This window comes from Odocoileus virginianus, chromosome 25 (genome assembly GCF_023699985.2).
Source record: "Odocoileus virginianus isolate 20LAN1187 ecotype Illinois chromosome 25, Ovbor_1.2, whole genome shotgun sequence".
NCBI lineage: Eukaryota > Metazoa > Chordata > Mammalia > Artiodactyla > Cervidae > Odocoileus > Odocoileus virginianus.
In genome coordinates this window covers 25,101,978-25,118,554 of record NC_069698.1, presented here as the reverse complement: position 1 = coordinate 25,118,554, position 16,577 = coordinate 25,101,978, and the positions used below count along the sequence as shown (strand labels likewise).

Below are 16,577 nucleotides of genomic sequence, written 5' to 3'. Positions count from 1 at the left end.
CTCCAGGCAAGAATACTGGAGTGGGTTGCCATGCCTTCCTCTAGGGGATCCTTCCGACCCAGGGATGGAACGCATGTCTCTTCAGTCTCCTGCATTGGTAGGTGGGTTCTTTACCACTACCGCCACCTGGGAAGCCCAATATATATGGATTAATTATTTTCAAAAACCTAGAATATTTGCTCAAAACTAATTTGGCCCATGATGAAACTCAGTTTTGAACTAAAGATGGGACCACACCTTGCATCGCTCCTCAAAATACTATCTAATTATAAGCAGCATCAGCGCCATCTGTTCAGCTTAGTCGCTCAGTCGTGTCTGACTCTTTGTGACCCCATGAACTGCAGCATGCCAGGCTTCCTGTCCATCACCAACTCCTGCAACTTGCTCAAACTCATATCCATCAAGTCAGTGATGCCATTAAGCCATCTCATCTTCTGTCATCCCCTTCTCCTCCTGCCTTCAATCTTTCCCAGCAAACAGGGTCTTTTCAAATGAGTCAGTTTTCTGCATCAGGTGGCCAAAGTATTGGAGCTTCAGCATCAGTCTTTCCAATGAATATTCAAGACTGATTTCCTTTAGGACTGACTGACTTGATCTCCTTGCAGTACAAGGGACTCTCAAGAGTCTTCTCCAACACCACAGCTCAAAACCATCAATTGGAAGCTCCTTAAAAATGCAGAATCTCAGGCTCAATGCACATAAAATGATGTTTACATACATTGTAATAAAAATTATTATCTTGACAATGATGATGTCTATTTATTATCAACAGAGTTTTCAAAAATCTCTTTTAGATGTTTAGTGCCTCAGACCCATCATAGCTAGTAATTGCTGTAGAATGTACAAATTCTCAGAAGTTCCACTTTACTTTTCTGTTTAAAGTGGATAAATTTTTAGCTATCTTATTCATAAATTTTGCAAAATAAATGTACTAAGAAACAAGATGCTATGTTGCATCTCATAACACCTAACCAATTTGTTTGGAAATTGACATGCTCAGATTTCTGATTATTAATAGCACAATGAATCCTGATAAATATCAAAATAAATATTAAGACTGAAATAAAACCAAAGGCTAATTTCAGTCAGATAAAAAGCAACTAATCTTGGGAAATATTAATATTAGCATTACCTTCATTAAGATTTAACAAATTCATTTCTATATATGAGAGTATAACATAAAATTTTGGAAATTTACCTGTCATTGAAGTCAAGTAATCAGACACATTGAATGAATAAAATATTATTTTTCAAAGCAATATTTTTAATAATATAGAATTGAAAAATATATAATACTGACAAATGAGTAGGTTCCAAGTAGAAGACATGAAATAAGAAAAACTTTGGAAATTAAAATTACAAATCCTATCTGGATACAGTAATATCTATGTGTGTTTGGAATATAAATCAATAGGATAATGCTGTAACATGATAAAAAATATGCAAATTAAAAACCAGAAAAATTCTCAAGTAACTACTTGAGAATAAATTATTATTATCTTTCACAAATTATTTTTCTCCTGCTTCCTAAAGTTTGAGGGGCTGCTATATGATAATAACCAAAACTTAAAACAAGATCTTAGAAGTCTGAAAACTGACAGGTTAATTAGTTCCCACTGCTTTTAATAATCTAGAGTATACATAAAAATTGTCATCATTTATATATTTCAGTGAGACCTAACTAAAGGCTAATTTTTTTTTGATCAGGTGGCTCCCCAATATGTCTGTCAGAGTTTAAAGGTGAAAGTGATTCCTTAAAAAGGAATTTTAAAAAATATTCCTGCAAACCTTAAGCAAAAACTAAACTCAGAATGGATCCAATGTAAAATGTAAAACAATAAAACTTCTAGGAGAAAATATCAGAGGAAATCTTCAGATCCTAGAGCCAGACAAAGAAATCATACAGGTGACAACAAAAGCACAGTCCATACAACAAAACAAAATCAGCAAAAAGATTTCATCACAATTTTAAACTTTTATCTGTGAAAGACACTATCAAGAAGATGCAAAGGCAAAGTTAAAGTCTAGGATAAAATATCTGCAAAACAAATATCTGACAGTGGAATTGTATTCAGAATATGTAAAGAAGTTTCAAAATTCAAAGGTTAAAAAAAAGAAAGACCAATCCAGTTAGAAAAAGGACTAAAGATGGAAAGAGACATTTCACCAAAGAGAATACACAAATGGCAAATAACACTTTAAAAGACTTTCAACATAATCAACTATTAGAAAAATGCAAATTAAAACTACATTGGCCTATCACTACAAACCTAATATAACAGCTAACATTTTTTAAAGTGTATTACCAAATGCTGGGAAGGATGCAATGAACTAGTTCCCTCACACAGTTCTGCTGGGAATACAAAATGATACAGATACCATGACAAATAGTTTGGCAACTTCGTACAAAAGTAAACCTACATTTTCTATTGTTGTTGTTCAGTTGCTAGGTTATGTCCGACTCTACGTGACTCCATGGACTATAGAAGAACCGTCAGGCTCCTCTATCCAGAGGAGGATACTTGACTCCTCTATCAAGAATACTGGAGTGGGTTGCCATTTCCTTCTCCATTTGCCATAGGACCCAATTACAGTCCTACATAGTTCTCTCAAAGAAATAACATCCAAATATAATATACATATCTTAGCTTTACTGCAATATTTTTAATAGCCAAAAACTGGAAATAATCCTAATGTCCTTCAACAGGTGAATGGATTAACTGTGGTAAACCCTAAATAATATTCAGTGACAAAAAGGAACAAACTACTGATACATGCAATCTGAATAGATCTCAAAGGCATATTCTGAGTGAAAAAAAAGTCAAATTCAAAGATCATATATTCTTTGATTTAATTCATATAAACATTCAAAAAATGAAAAATATTAGAGAGATATAAAACAGATTAGTAATTGCCAGAGTTTAGGGATGGAGGGAGTGAGAGTAGTTTAACTATAAATAAATGTAGAGTTCCTTTGTGGTGATGGAATGGTTCTGTATCTTCACTGTAGTGCCAGTTGTATGAATGTATACTTGTGATAAAACTGCACAGAAGTATATGCAAAGACTGTTGAAAACTAAACGAGGTCTGCAGATTGTATCAATGTCAATTTCCTGGTTTTGAAACTGCAATACAGTTAAGCAACATATTACCACTGGGGCAAACTTGGCTAATAGGACAGGAACCTTCTCTGTACTATTTTTGCAACTTCCCGTGGTCTATAAATATTTTGAAATAATTTTTAAATCCAGTCTAACACAATTCACACTGTATTTTTTTTTTCTGTCCTCTAACTCTAAAGTTACCCTAAACCTACTATAACCAACTTCAGTTTTGATAGCATTCTTATTTCTCTGTATTTCCTGCTTATGTATTGTATTTTTCAGTAGAGGTTTCCTTAATACTATATGGATAGCACATCGTTTTCAATAAGGGCATTTTAGGGAAGTGAAACAAAAAGAGACTCATTCACTTCACCCACTCCTACCACTAGCAAGCACAAGTTACACAACCAAAAGAGCACTGCCAACTGAAATGGTCAAGAAGATGAAAGACTCATACATATAGACAAAAGCACAAATAAGCAAACAAAAACATCAGAGGCTATTAATGCTGAAAAAATAAGAACTAGAGGAGAAAGAAAGCTTAGAAATGACAAACATGAATGTGGTTGTAAATCTCTAGAATCCTCGAATAATCACCAATCCTCTTGAGAAAAGACTATACAACAATGAAAAAGCAATGGTAAGTCACACATTAGTTATTCCTGACTTCCAGATAGTAGTAGAAAATGATCATGGGTAACAGACCTATAACCTCTTAGAAAAAAAAAAAACAAACTAAAATGACCCCACACACATTACTGTTCTATTCTGATATCAAAGAGGAATCATCATGCTGTCTTTACCGTCTAAGACAAAAAAGGAGAATCCCATTCTTCCACAAATTGCTCATTACTGTCAAAAAACATTGAACATGCCTATGATGATAAAACCTATATGTATATGTTAAGTCTGTAGCAAGTATGTTCTGAAGAACAAGGCATATGCATCCTAAGCTTTTAGAAGAACAGTGTGAAAGCCCATAAACTTGTATGTAGTTAGGTAACAAAAGACAATTCATAGTTTGAAGACTGAATTATAACTTATAACTTATTATAACTTATCATTTTAATTTAGTTGTTTTCTTCCTTCTAGCCCCACAAACACAATATTCTTCAAAAAACTTAAAAATAAAGCAGATCATTTTTGAGCGAGCCCAAGAGAACTTGGAAAAATTATTAGTAATTCACAAACTCATTTTCTCTCAAAACATCCTCATATTTTTAAGAGTAAAATACCTATGAAATTTAAAAGAGAAGACAGCAGTGCTCCCCAAATCACTGGGACAGGTGACAGAGGTGAAACAAATAGGTTCATCTCAGACTAAAGCAACCGCACAAAGACCTGTACACGCCCCAGGAGAAGAATTCAGAAAAAGACAGACAAGGTACAGCAAAGTGAAAGCCAAGCCCCAGAGGCTGGTGATTCTGAGGGATTTGGCTACAGACTTCTCTCCAAAGTGGAAATGCTTGGATTCTGCTCAGAAAGATTTGTACACAGATACGATATTGGGGAACTAGAGCACGATCTCACTGGGACATTTCATCTTTAGCCACATAGGGTCTCCTCACTGGGGCAAAGAAAAGAGCCGAGGGAAATTGTGATAGATGAGGTCAAAGGCATTTCTCAGGAGAATATGTATGCAATGGAAAGCCCATTGATTATGCAGCTCATTTTCAGCTAAGGATGGCCATGACGTGGGACAGCTCTAGTCAATAATTTGTAAACTCAAAGAATGAGATGGAGTTTACAGGTAAACTAACATATGCTTGGCTAAAATTGACATAGTGAGTTGACTTCTCTTCCTGCTAAGAAGATAGATATGGTCTCAAAATATGCCCAGCCATCTTCTAAGAGTAAAAATAAAAACCATATGCTAAAGATAGTAGAGGCAAAAGATAAATGATGAATCAATGCTCAGGACCAAAATCACTTACCTTCACTTTCTTTGTGAGAAATACAAACCTCTATGTCCATAAGTCACAGTTTGTGGGATTTTCTATTCTTTGAGGGCATGTTCAGTTTCTGTTACATATGCCTAAATACGTAACTGATTTGATCATATTCAATAATAGAGAATGTACTTGTATTATGCAGTTATTCATAATTAAATACTACCTGTGACTAGTTGCTTATCATTTATGAAAATAAAAATAAATTACATTGATGATATTGAGTAACATATGATTTTATTAGTAAAAAAAAAAAATTTCTCACTTGCTAAATATTTGGGAAACTTCAAGATTACATATATAAGAAATATATATGCAGACTTGGTTCCTGATTATCACATTTTGGATTATCACCTAGAGGATATACCCAGAAACCATCTAATGATAATTTATTCCTCAATGAATCTACTAAAACACACACGAATATTTCATTCCTTTCTTTTGTGTATCTTACCACAAATTCAAACATACTGAAAATAACCAACATCATCAGATAAAAAAACAGAGGATAAAATAGACAAGGTAAGACATGGGATTTAAATTTTTTCTTATTAATAGATCATAAGTTCAGACTCCACTAGATAAATCTCTCATTTGCAAAATTTTAAGCTGCTATTATATATTTTTCCTACTTATTTTCAAAGCTGTTTCTGCTATTAGTAAACTCGGTATGACCATTCCTCCAAGTGTCCAGAGTTCAGGAGGAAGAAATTCCCTGCAGCTGATTGATGCCCAAGAATATGAACACTGAGCAGTCACATGAAAGACCACAAAAAACAGAAAAGGAAGATCAAGAGAAGACTAACTTTAGGTTTCTGCAGTCTAGCATTTACCTCTCTCAATAAAGGGAGCTTTGCGCTCATTATATCCCAGCACTCATCTTGCCTTCAGCTTATAGTAAACTGGCAATTGCTTTATGATTTTGTCTCCAAGTTAGGGATCAAAGTTTAAACATATTCTTTTCTTTCTCCATTAGAGGATGATTAAAACTACCACCTCCTCACCTCATTCACACAATTGCACTGTTGGTAAAGAGAAGGCTTAAGGTAAAGATGCTGCTAAACAGCAGAGCTGTGGGGAATTTCTGGTTAGGTTTTTCATCTGATGGTTAGTTTCAGGATACAAGATTAAAGGAGCTTATCTTTACATATATTCCTCGTCCTCAAGACACCCCTATGAGGTGGGAGCAATTCATATTTTTCTGAGAGAGAAACTAAGGTTCACAGAGGTTGACTAATTTACCCTTGAGTTTGAAGCTATTTAGCATTCATGACAGCTAAAATTCAAACTTCATTTTGCTGTTGCATTTTGCAACATGGACTCTCTGACAGATGTTCATTTTTTTTCCATATTACATGTGAAGAAACTAAATTTAGGATCTAAGTTATCATGATCTTTTAAACAATAGAAACCACTACATTAGGATAGTTACTATAACTTAATGCCAACTGCACAATAAATTAGTGAATGTAAATTGTGTAACATATGTCTAACATGGATTTTTGCCTTCTTTCAATGCACTGGGCTCCTGTTACCCTAAACACAAAACAGAATAGGGCTGATTTTGGATTTTAAGGTCAAAAAAACCTGGACTCAAAACAGTAGTGAGCCTCTACTGATAAGTGGACATCAATACAAAAAGAGAATCTACTCTTCAGCGAAATAATAAAGTCACTTTCGAATGAAAGGCACCTGATAGCAGCAGTTCTCTCCAATGAAAACACTCATGTTTTCTTTTAATATCTCTATATGCATAATTCAAGTTGAGCACATGCTTTTAAATACAAGCAGCATGATATGCTTATGGATCTAAAACAATAGCACATTTCACAGGGTCTGTGTTATTATCTCAATGACTAACTGGGGTCAGCCTGGTGGGAGCTGAATCCTCTGAGAAGTTAACACTGAGTCGTTTCTCAAGAGATGGTGCAGCAGGCTTTAATTTAGAGCCTAAACTAAACCAAATGCTCCATGGAGTCATTCTAAGGCACTTTGAAAATGAGAAGAGGTCAGAGTCTCTTGCTCATTATTATAAAGAATTCAGGAGTGACTCTGGAGTTTAGTACAGATCTTAGCTGCAAAGAACAAAGGAATCTACTATCAGTAGAGAAGAGCAGGCCAGGCACAACTGGTAATTTTTGGATTCTTTTTTGCCTTCTAGAATATGGACATCTGACTCTCTTCAAAGTCTATAACTTGGCTAGACACTGAGAGAAAAGTGCATCATTCAGCTACAATGTAAAATTCCTGCACCGTGAGAATCAATTTTTGGTGTGGCTGCTGATACATAAACTCTAATCTACATTCTAATTCTGATTAGACACCACTGTAAAAGCTATTTTCATTTTTAACAAAATAGGGATGTTCACTGTAATTGTGATACTGAACACATTTGGGCTCACAAAAACCTCTCTCCCCAATCTTGAGCATGCAATTTGACCTGAGGCTCTCTTCAAACTGAATATTCCTTCAGTGATTAAACCCACAGTCTCTGTGGAGTATGGAAATATCTAATTAATAACAAATGTCCTTACTTTCTCTGGTTATTTTTAGCTTTTTACTTGAACATACATTCCTCTACCCTAGACACACAACTCCTGGTAACTACCCCGTCTTCTTTGTCCATCCATCCCAGCTAACCTTTTTAGCTTAAAGTGAGCTGACCTGAGACTTACTGGTGTAGAAAAGAGAAAAGCAAATGCAGAAGACATTCATTCGTTCATTCAACTACTATACTGTTTCCTATAGGCCACTTTTACAGTCTGAGAATATAACAGCGAGCAAAGAAAACAGACAACGTACCCACCCATAGGAGCAAATAATGTAGTGGGAGACACAAAAGAGCAAAGATACAACTGGATTACAGCGGATGATCATCCTTGCAGTGCAGGTTTCCAAGGTGGTAGGTAAGAGGTGGGAAGAAGGTTTGAGGATGAGAAGTCAGGGAAGGCGTGTAATTCATCTCTAGCCTGTGTCGTCAGCATGTATAGGCACTGACAAGACAGAAGCAAAGTACGCAGCAAGCAGAAGAGATAAACTACTAGAGCCATAGCCAGACCCACGGCTAGACCAAAACATGGTCTGGTGTCCAGGACAGAACAAAGTTCTGGAAAACTTCAAACTGATATTCTTTAAACATGTGGTAATAATCTATTCAAGTTAGTCTAGTGATGTTTTGGTGCCCTTTATAGAACAGTCTGCAGACATCCCAGCTACCTCTTTACATTGAGCCCGATTCTGATTAGATGGTACAGAGTGAGAAGGAGGGTACACAGATGAGGCTAAAAAAGTCAACAGGGACCAGATAATAGCCTTCTAGGTCATGAGAAAGAGACCACACTATACTTTAAGACCCATGAAACGGTTGAGAAGATTTCAAAAGAGAGAACTGTGAGCTGTTTTTATAAACCAGGTTAGAGATACTAGCAACTTGAGTATGATGATAGCAGTAGGAAAACAGTGCCACATATACTTGAAAGTAGCTAGGAGCTACTGTTGATTAGACTTGGAGACAAAAAGGCAAAGGGGAGAAGACTAATTAATACCACACATGGAGATAAGGTATAAAAGGATGATCAGGCCTGAGATGAAAAACCCAAAGTTCAGTTTTATACACACTGAGTATTACACTTAGAGTACATCAAAATGCAGATACTGATAGTTAAGTCCAGAAGACTAAGACCAGGGGAGATTTAGGGTGAAAACAGACATGGGCAGCCTCTGTACACAGGTGGAATTCTTGGGATGGATGAGAATGCCTATGGAAAGTATGCATATAAAACAGAAATCCATAAATGAACCAAAGAAAGAGCCCTGAGAATCTCTTATGTTAATAATCTGGAAGAGGCTAAGGAGAAACCACCAGAGATAATGGAAGGAAAGCAAAAGCTACAGTATCATGCCTTCAAGGATCTAGTAAGTGGTCCAAAATGTCCAATACTAGAGATAAAGAAATATGCACTAAATTACCAAAGTCATTTTTTATGAACTTGTTGAAACAGTTTTCGTAAAGAAAGATTAATTCCAGCTACAGCAAGTCATAAGAACAACTCATGAAGAACCAGATCTCAGTTTCTTCAGGAAACAGGAAAAACAAAAAAGTACCCACTCTTCCTAGCTTGCAGTTCTGTTATAAGGCGTCAATACTATAATTTATATAAAACTTACTATATAAACAGAAGGTATAGACAAGTATTACTGCAACTGGGTTGTCCATCCTGCTGTTCACAAAAGTGTTTTCTGTTCCACCCACACGTAGTTGAGAAGTCACATTTGACTTACACTGGCCAATATATGAATCAGCGGAAGCACCTGATTGCTAGGCAAAAGCTGTAAGAAAACAGTGCATAGTTCAACATGTTCTCCACTGACATTGAAGAAACATGCTTCAAAATGAAGGCTTCATCAGCCTAGATCCTTGAATGACTGCCACGAGGAGAGTCTGACTCATGCTGGCATGTAACACGGGGACAACTGAACACTGTTTTAAAGCACTACGATGTTTGAATTAAGATACAGCAACTAACTGCCATATAAATAACAGGCAAAAAAAAAAAGCAGAAAAGCCAAAAGGAAAATCCTGTCTTATGAAGTAATCAATGAGACATCATAGGGCCTATCACACACACTAGTGTCTAATTTTTATTTTATGGCACAGAGTAATTCACTAATCATCACACTTGATTCAAAATTCTTATAGTTACAGAAAAGGTAAGCAAGAATAAATGTATATTGTGGAATTTCTAATGAAGACACAGTGGTTGGGGAAGAATAAGACAGTCCATCAGTGAGAAACTGCCTCCACCATCATTGTTACACTGGTGTTATTTGTACGCTAAATTTTCTTCACTGCTTAGTAAGCAAACTTTGCACCTATGTTTGGTTGTATATTTGTGTTAGGCCAAAGACACACTGCCTGAGTGGATGATTAGAAATGAACAGAAAATAGGAATAGTAACCAGGACCAAACTCTATGAAGGAGAAATTCTTTTATTCTTCAAATGCTAAAAGTTAAAGTTACTGCTGCCAAACACTAAATTACTATTTGATATGCCTAAATGGAACATGTGTGCTGGAAAATGGCAATTACTCAGAACCAAGGCCAGAAGTAGAATTCAGGTCAGAGTGAGGCACAAGGACCCATTGGACCAGCTTTTTCATCAAGAACACTGGACTGCCCCCAGTTCTTTATTCTGGCCTTTGTCCCTCTCATTAGTTCTGACAAACCATGAAAGCAAATCAAAACTGCTTCAATCCCAATGGAGTTGAAGTGAAAGAACATTAAAGAAACACTTAACAAGGGATGTTTATCTACCTCTGATTTTTTTTTTTAAACAGAGAGGAAAAGAAACATAGACAAAACATTTCTATACCTCTTCTTTTAGAAATGTCTCATGTGTCATTTTACAAAGCATCCAGGAAAATTCGTGTCATTATCAGTAAGCACATCAAAAAAAATCTGACCATCATCTTTTGCTCTAAAAATGTTTGGCTATTTCTAAATCATATCTAATCTTAAACAATGATGATTACATACTCAATTTCTCTGAAAGCACTACTGCAAAAACTGAAGGCAATTCACAAGGCTAGTCCCCAAATTGCTTATATAAAGGCCCAACATCTGATTAACTGACCAACTCAAGGTGACTCCTTTGAGGAGATCTCATGGCACTAGGGCCTTCCCAGGTGGCTCGAGTGTTAAAGAGCTCGCCTGCCAATGAAGGAGACATAGGACACATGGGTTCCATCACTGGGTCAGGAATATCCCCTGGATAAGGGCATGGCAACCCACTCCAGTGTTGTTACCTGCAGAGTCCCATGGACAGAGAAGCGTGGCAGGCTACAGTCCACAGGGTCGCACAGAGTCAGACACTATTGAAGCAATTTAGCAGGCACCCGTGCATTAGGCTCCGAGAAGACAATGGCATCCCACTCCAGTACTCTTCCCTGGAAAATCCCACGGACGGAGGAGCCTGGTAGGCTGCACTACATGGGGTCGCGAAGAGTCGGACACGACTGAGAGACTTCACTTTCATTTTTCACTTTCATGCATTGGAGAAGGAAATGGCAACCCACTCCAGTGTTCTTGCCTGGAGAATCCCAGGGAAGGCAGAGACTGGTGGGCTGCTGTCTATGGGGTTGCACAGAGTTGGACACCACTGAAGCGACTTAGCAGCAGCAGCTATATTAGGCTATACAAGCTGTATATTAGGCTATACAGCAGCATTAGGCTATACAAGCTCTGGAATGAAGTTTTGTATTCAACTCTGTGTCCCTTACTTTTTGTCCCTAAGAAAGTGAAATTGCTGTGTCCTGTCCGACTCTTTGTGACCTCACAGACTGTAGACTGCCAGGCTCCTCCATCAATGGGCTTTTCCAGGCAAGAATACTGGTGTTGGTTGCCATTTCCTGCTCCAGGGGATTTTCCCAACCCAGGGATGGATCCTAGGTCTCCCACATTGCAGGCTGACTCGTTACCGTCTCAGCCTAAGGGACCCTTAATAAAGAGTTGCTGAATTGTGTACAGGCAATAAGCGACAATGCCAGGTCATCAACCTAAGACTTTCTTTTCCAAACACCAACCAATTGTGTTTCATTACCCCCAATGCTGCTTCTTGCTAGCAACTACTGTTATACATTGTACCTGAAAATATGCCTAGGTATACTCTGTTGCCATGGTAGTTTTGAAGTGCCCCTGCTGAAAGGGCAGAAACCATTAAATCACAATGTGCTTATCTCACAAATATAACTACTATAACAACTATTTAGCCTTAAAAATTATACCTTTTAAGTCGAGCTGACTACTGGAATCTTACCAACTTTAGAATAAGAGGAGACAAGATAAAAGTATGCTAAATCAGCATCTAGAAGTTTGGCTTTCCTTCACCTTCTCCATCTTCAGGATGACAATGCCAAACACGGATTAAGAGGGTTTAAAAAAAAAAAAAAATGGACCAAGATGACCAAAATACATTTAATCTTCTCAGAGGAGAAATATCAACAACGGGGCGGGGTGGGGGGAGTGGGGAAGCTGCCTGGAAGAATCCTATTGGATGTAAAGTGACAACATTGGCTATTAAATAAACGAGAAAGTTTTTAAAGCGCAGTTACACAGGCCGGGTGTTGTGCACACGCTAATTCACGGGACCACCCCGGTGCACGGAAGAATCACTAAACCTGCAATGCCACGGCCTCCCTCTGCATCAGCAACTGAGGAAACGCAGGCTGGCCGCCAAAGCACACACCCAGGGGCGCAAAACCGCCGATTCGAAGGGAGGAGACAGGGATGAGTCAAGTTTATTCAGCGCTCCTGCTTCTAGACCGGCGGTAAGAGTTGTCAAGCCACAACTCCGGAAGTCGCTGAACCCAATTACTGGACTCAACCCTTCGCCCACGCTCAGAAGCTGCAGCCCACCAAGGTGTGGGGCGGGGCCGGCGGGGGTGGAGCCGACGAGGGGCGGGGCCTGCACGCCCGGGAGCAGAGGGGCGGCGGGAGCCCAGAGGACGGGCTTCCTGGTTCAGAGCCGTGGCGGGTGGGGGGGTTATGGGGGGATGGGGGGAGAGCTCCAAGGTGGGGGGCGGTACCTGCGCTGGAAGTCCGGAGCGTAGGGCTTCAGGTACGGGTCTGTCTCTAGAAGGCGGGCTAGTTCGGGCACGTCCGCCAGAGCGGCGGCTAGCGCCTCCTCAGAGCCTTCGGCCTCAGCCGCCCGAGCCGGGGGACCTGCCGGAGCCGCCATCTTCCGCCGCAGCCCGAGTAGCCGAGGCCCGAGAGGGTCGAGTGGAGCTGGAGCGGCCGCGGGAGCTTTAGCCGGGAGGAAAGTGGCGAAAGTGGAGCCAGAGGACGCCCGGGCGAGCCGAGGCGAACTGTGGAGGCCCAGGGCCCTTTATAGCCGCTTGGGACGGCCTCCTGTCCCCCTTCTCCCCCCGCCGGCGGGGAGGAGCGGGGCCGGAGTGATCCCCAGACGCACGTCCCGCGAGGGGAGGAGGCGCCCAGACAGGCCCCTCCGCCTACTCCCGCGGCTCCCACCTGGAGGCCGTGGAGACCTGACCTTTCTTCCCTCAGCCGCTCCGCCGGGGGTCCCGGCAGACCTTGACCCACCCTGACCTCATTAGCGCCGCAGCAACACAGCCCCCCCCCCCCCGCGCCCCTCAGCTTTTCTTTCTTTAAACAACTCACTGGCAGCATACCCTCCAGATGGATGTATGGGTTTTTGGAAGGAACTTTTCCTCTTGAGAGTTTTTTATTGTTAGCTGAGTGTTTAAGACAGTTCAAGAATTCACTGTGAGGGGAACAGTGAAGTATCTGTTCTCTCCCAGAACAGTCAAGGGATAAAACAATACCGTTGAAAAAAATCTTCGTATCGCCTCTTCAGCAGTACTCGCTTCGGTTTGCTCTGTCTCTAAAAGGCAAACATCCTTAAATCATCCCGGGGATACTCTAGTGTTCCGGCGTTATTCTCAGAGTTCCCGGCGATTGAGGACTGAAATTATGAAAGAACTTTTACTACGCCCCATACCTCAAGAAAGAAAGAAAGGCCCTTTGTCTTTTTAATTACTGTAAACAAGCCTCAACAATTCAGCTAGTCTTAAGGAGACAAACGGTACTGGGAAGAACATTAAATTGGGATTCAACGGGGACATTTATTAAGGAAGTGATAAAGCAAGCAAGCTCTTCCTGTTTGCTGAAGAATGGGGGCCACTAGGTGGTCTCCCCAACTTGTACTGGCTTTTAACTACAAGATCTTTTTTTAAGACTACAGATTGTTCCCTAAGACAAGCGGACCCACCAGCCCAGGAGTTTCCAAGCTAATTTGTATCTAGAAACTTGGAGAGGCTTGGCGGCAATCTGTCCCAGTTAAGACCGAGAAGTGTGGAGAATCCAAGAGGCTATGGAGAAGGACATGTTGATCAGCCGTGGACCTTCGATTTTAAAGCGTTCTAAATATTTTTTTATGAAAAAATGATATCTTGATGAAAGATTACCTAGTAAGCGTCAAAGTTAAATAGTGGAGGACTTGGAAAACCTTCAGAAAGACAACATTCAAACATTTATAAATAACACGACACTCAGAAATGCAATACCCAGTAAATCCACAGACCTGTATTTCCAGTCCTAAACTTTTCTCAGAAATCCAGTTTCGTTTTACTACCTGCCTATAGAAATCGCTATTTATCTGCTTTAGAGTCCTAAACCAAGTATCTCCATAAGATACTAAGTCAGTCTTCTCATCCTTTTTGCTATTACTCATTCAGGCAGCCTGTTTCTCTTCTTTTCTTTCTTACCTCCAATCCATTCGCTAGTGTTTCCCAAGCTTTAATGTGCCTATTGTTAGGTAATTAGAATAGGACAAAGGAGTTCAAAATGGCAAGACGAGGAAGGGAAAAGCCCGAGAAAATAGAGCAAAGGAAGGTCCAAGGACCCTAGTGAGGACTTCAGGTAGAACAAATAGCACTCCTGGCTAGCCCAATTTAGGTAGGGCAGGGCTGGGGGTGGAGATTGGGGGAGGGGGGGGTGGACTTAAAGGAGCCAAAATTGGACCAAGAGGCCACTCATCTCTTGTCTCTTTTGGGGTGGCATGCCCTCATACCTCGAGGCTGTGTTTTCCTTTGCTTTCTAAATAAACCTGAGCTGTAACATGTAACTGTAGCACTGGTCTTTAGCTTCAAATTTTTGTTGTGACAAGACAGAACCCAGGAAATTACAAGCTCCCCCTATACTATGAATCACCTACGGGGCCTGTTAAAAGTTCAGACTCTCTTGTTTCCAAGTGGTGCCGCAAATTTTGAAATTATAGCAAGCTCCAGAGGTGACGCTGCCTCTGAAGGTTGGAAGCCCAGTTTGAATAGTAAGGGTCCATGCAAGGAATGAATCTTACAACCTAAATGACATGCTTGGTTTGAGAAAGTGACAGTCACTTAGTCATGTCCAACTCTGTGGCCCCATGGACTTAACAGTCCAAGGAATTCTCCAGGCCAGAACACTGGAGTGGGTAGCCTTTCCCTTCTCCCAGGGAAACTTCCCAACCCAGGGATCAAACCCAGGTCTCCCACATTTCAGGCAGAATCTTTACCAGCTGAGCCACAAGGGAAGCCCATACTTGGTTTACCTGAAGTTAAATATAAACTCCTTGCTCTTCCTAATAAGACTTCATAATCTGATCCCTGACTACCTTTCTACCATTTACCATTCTCCAGCTTTAGTAGTTTGAGATCACACTGACTTTCTTGAAACCCACTAGCACTTTGTCTCTGAGATTTTGCCCTTTCCTCTGTTGAGAATTTGCTTCCCATAGCTGTTTCCGTCCCAGGATTCACTGAGGTCACACCATAAATGTCAACTCATCTCTGAGAAGCCTCTGATTCCACTATCTAAATATTTCAATATTTTCTCTCCCATAAACGGTTAAACAAAGTTTAGGTGTTTCTTTTTTATTTACTTATCTCTTTTACAATGCCAACTCCAAGAGTATCGGGATGTTTTCTACCTTGTTTACTACTGAACAGATATTTATTGAAATCCCATATGCCAGCCAGTTTCCTAGATACTAGTGATTAGTGATGGATAATACAACTCCCTACTACCCATAAAGTTCATAGAATAGGTAAATCTGTACAGATAGCAAGCAGAGTATTGGTTTAAGAGGGCTGAAGGAAATAGAAAGTGACTAATAATGCGTAGGGTCTTCTCTGGTGGCTCAGTGGTAAAGAATCCACCTGATTTGCAGGAGACACAGGTTCAATCCCTGGGTTTGGAAGAGCCCCCGAAGGAGGAAATGGTACCCCACCCGTTTCTTGCCAGGAAAATCCCATGGACAGAGGAGCCTGGTGGACCACAGTCTGTCCATGGTGTTGCAAAGAATTGGATGTGCGTGAGCATGTGTCTGCACACACATGTGCATGCACACATACACACACTAATGTGTAGAGGGTTTCTTTTAGGTGTAATAGAATTTTTCTAGACTTGATCATGGTCATGGTTGCACAGCTCTGTGGCTAGACTCAAAACTATTGGAACTTTACACTTTAAGCAGGTTACCCCATATCCAAGGTAAGAGAAATTCAAGTAAGATGGTAGGTGTTGTGAGAGGGCATCAGAGGGCAGGCACATTGAAACCATAATCACAGAAGATTAGCCAATCTGATCATATGGACCACAGCCTTGTCTAACTCAATGAAACTAAGCCATGCCATGTGGGGCCACCCAAGACAGACAGGTCATGGTGGAGAGGTCTGACAGAATGTGGTCCACTGGAGAAGGGAATGGCAAACCACTTCAGTATTCTTGCCTTGAGAACCCCATGAACCATAGGAAAAGGCAAAATGATAGGATACGGAAAGAGGAACTCCCCAGGTCGGTAGAGGTGCACAGTATGCTACTGGAGATCAGTGGAAAAATAACTCCAGAAAGAATGAAGGGATGGAGCCAAAGCAAAAACAATACCCAGTTGCAGATGGGACTGGTGATAGAAGCACGGTCCGATGCTGTAAAGAGAAATAGTGCATAGGAACCTGGAATGTTAGGTCC

The 16,577-nt window shown here is 40.2% G+C and overlaps 1 protein-coding gene across 1 annotated transcript in view; it reads right to left on the bottom strand.

The window, feature by feature from the left end:
• Positions 1–13,048, bottom strand: part of GBE1 (1,4-alpha-glucan branching enzyme 1) — a 284,621-nt gene extending 271,573 nt beyond the window's left edge. Inside the window, exon 1 of the mRNA XM_020916466.2 lies at positions 12,638–13,048. Coding sequence (XP_020772125.1) covers positions 12,638–12,789 — 152 coding nt within the window. The 5' untranslated portion in view covers positions 12,790–13,048. The remainder of the gene's footprint in view (positions 1–12,637) is intronic.
• Positions 13,049–16,577: the final 3,529 nt, after the last annotated feature.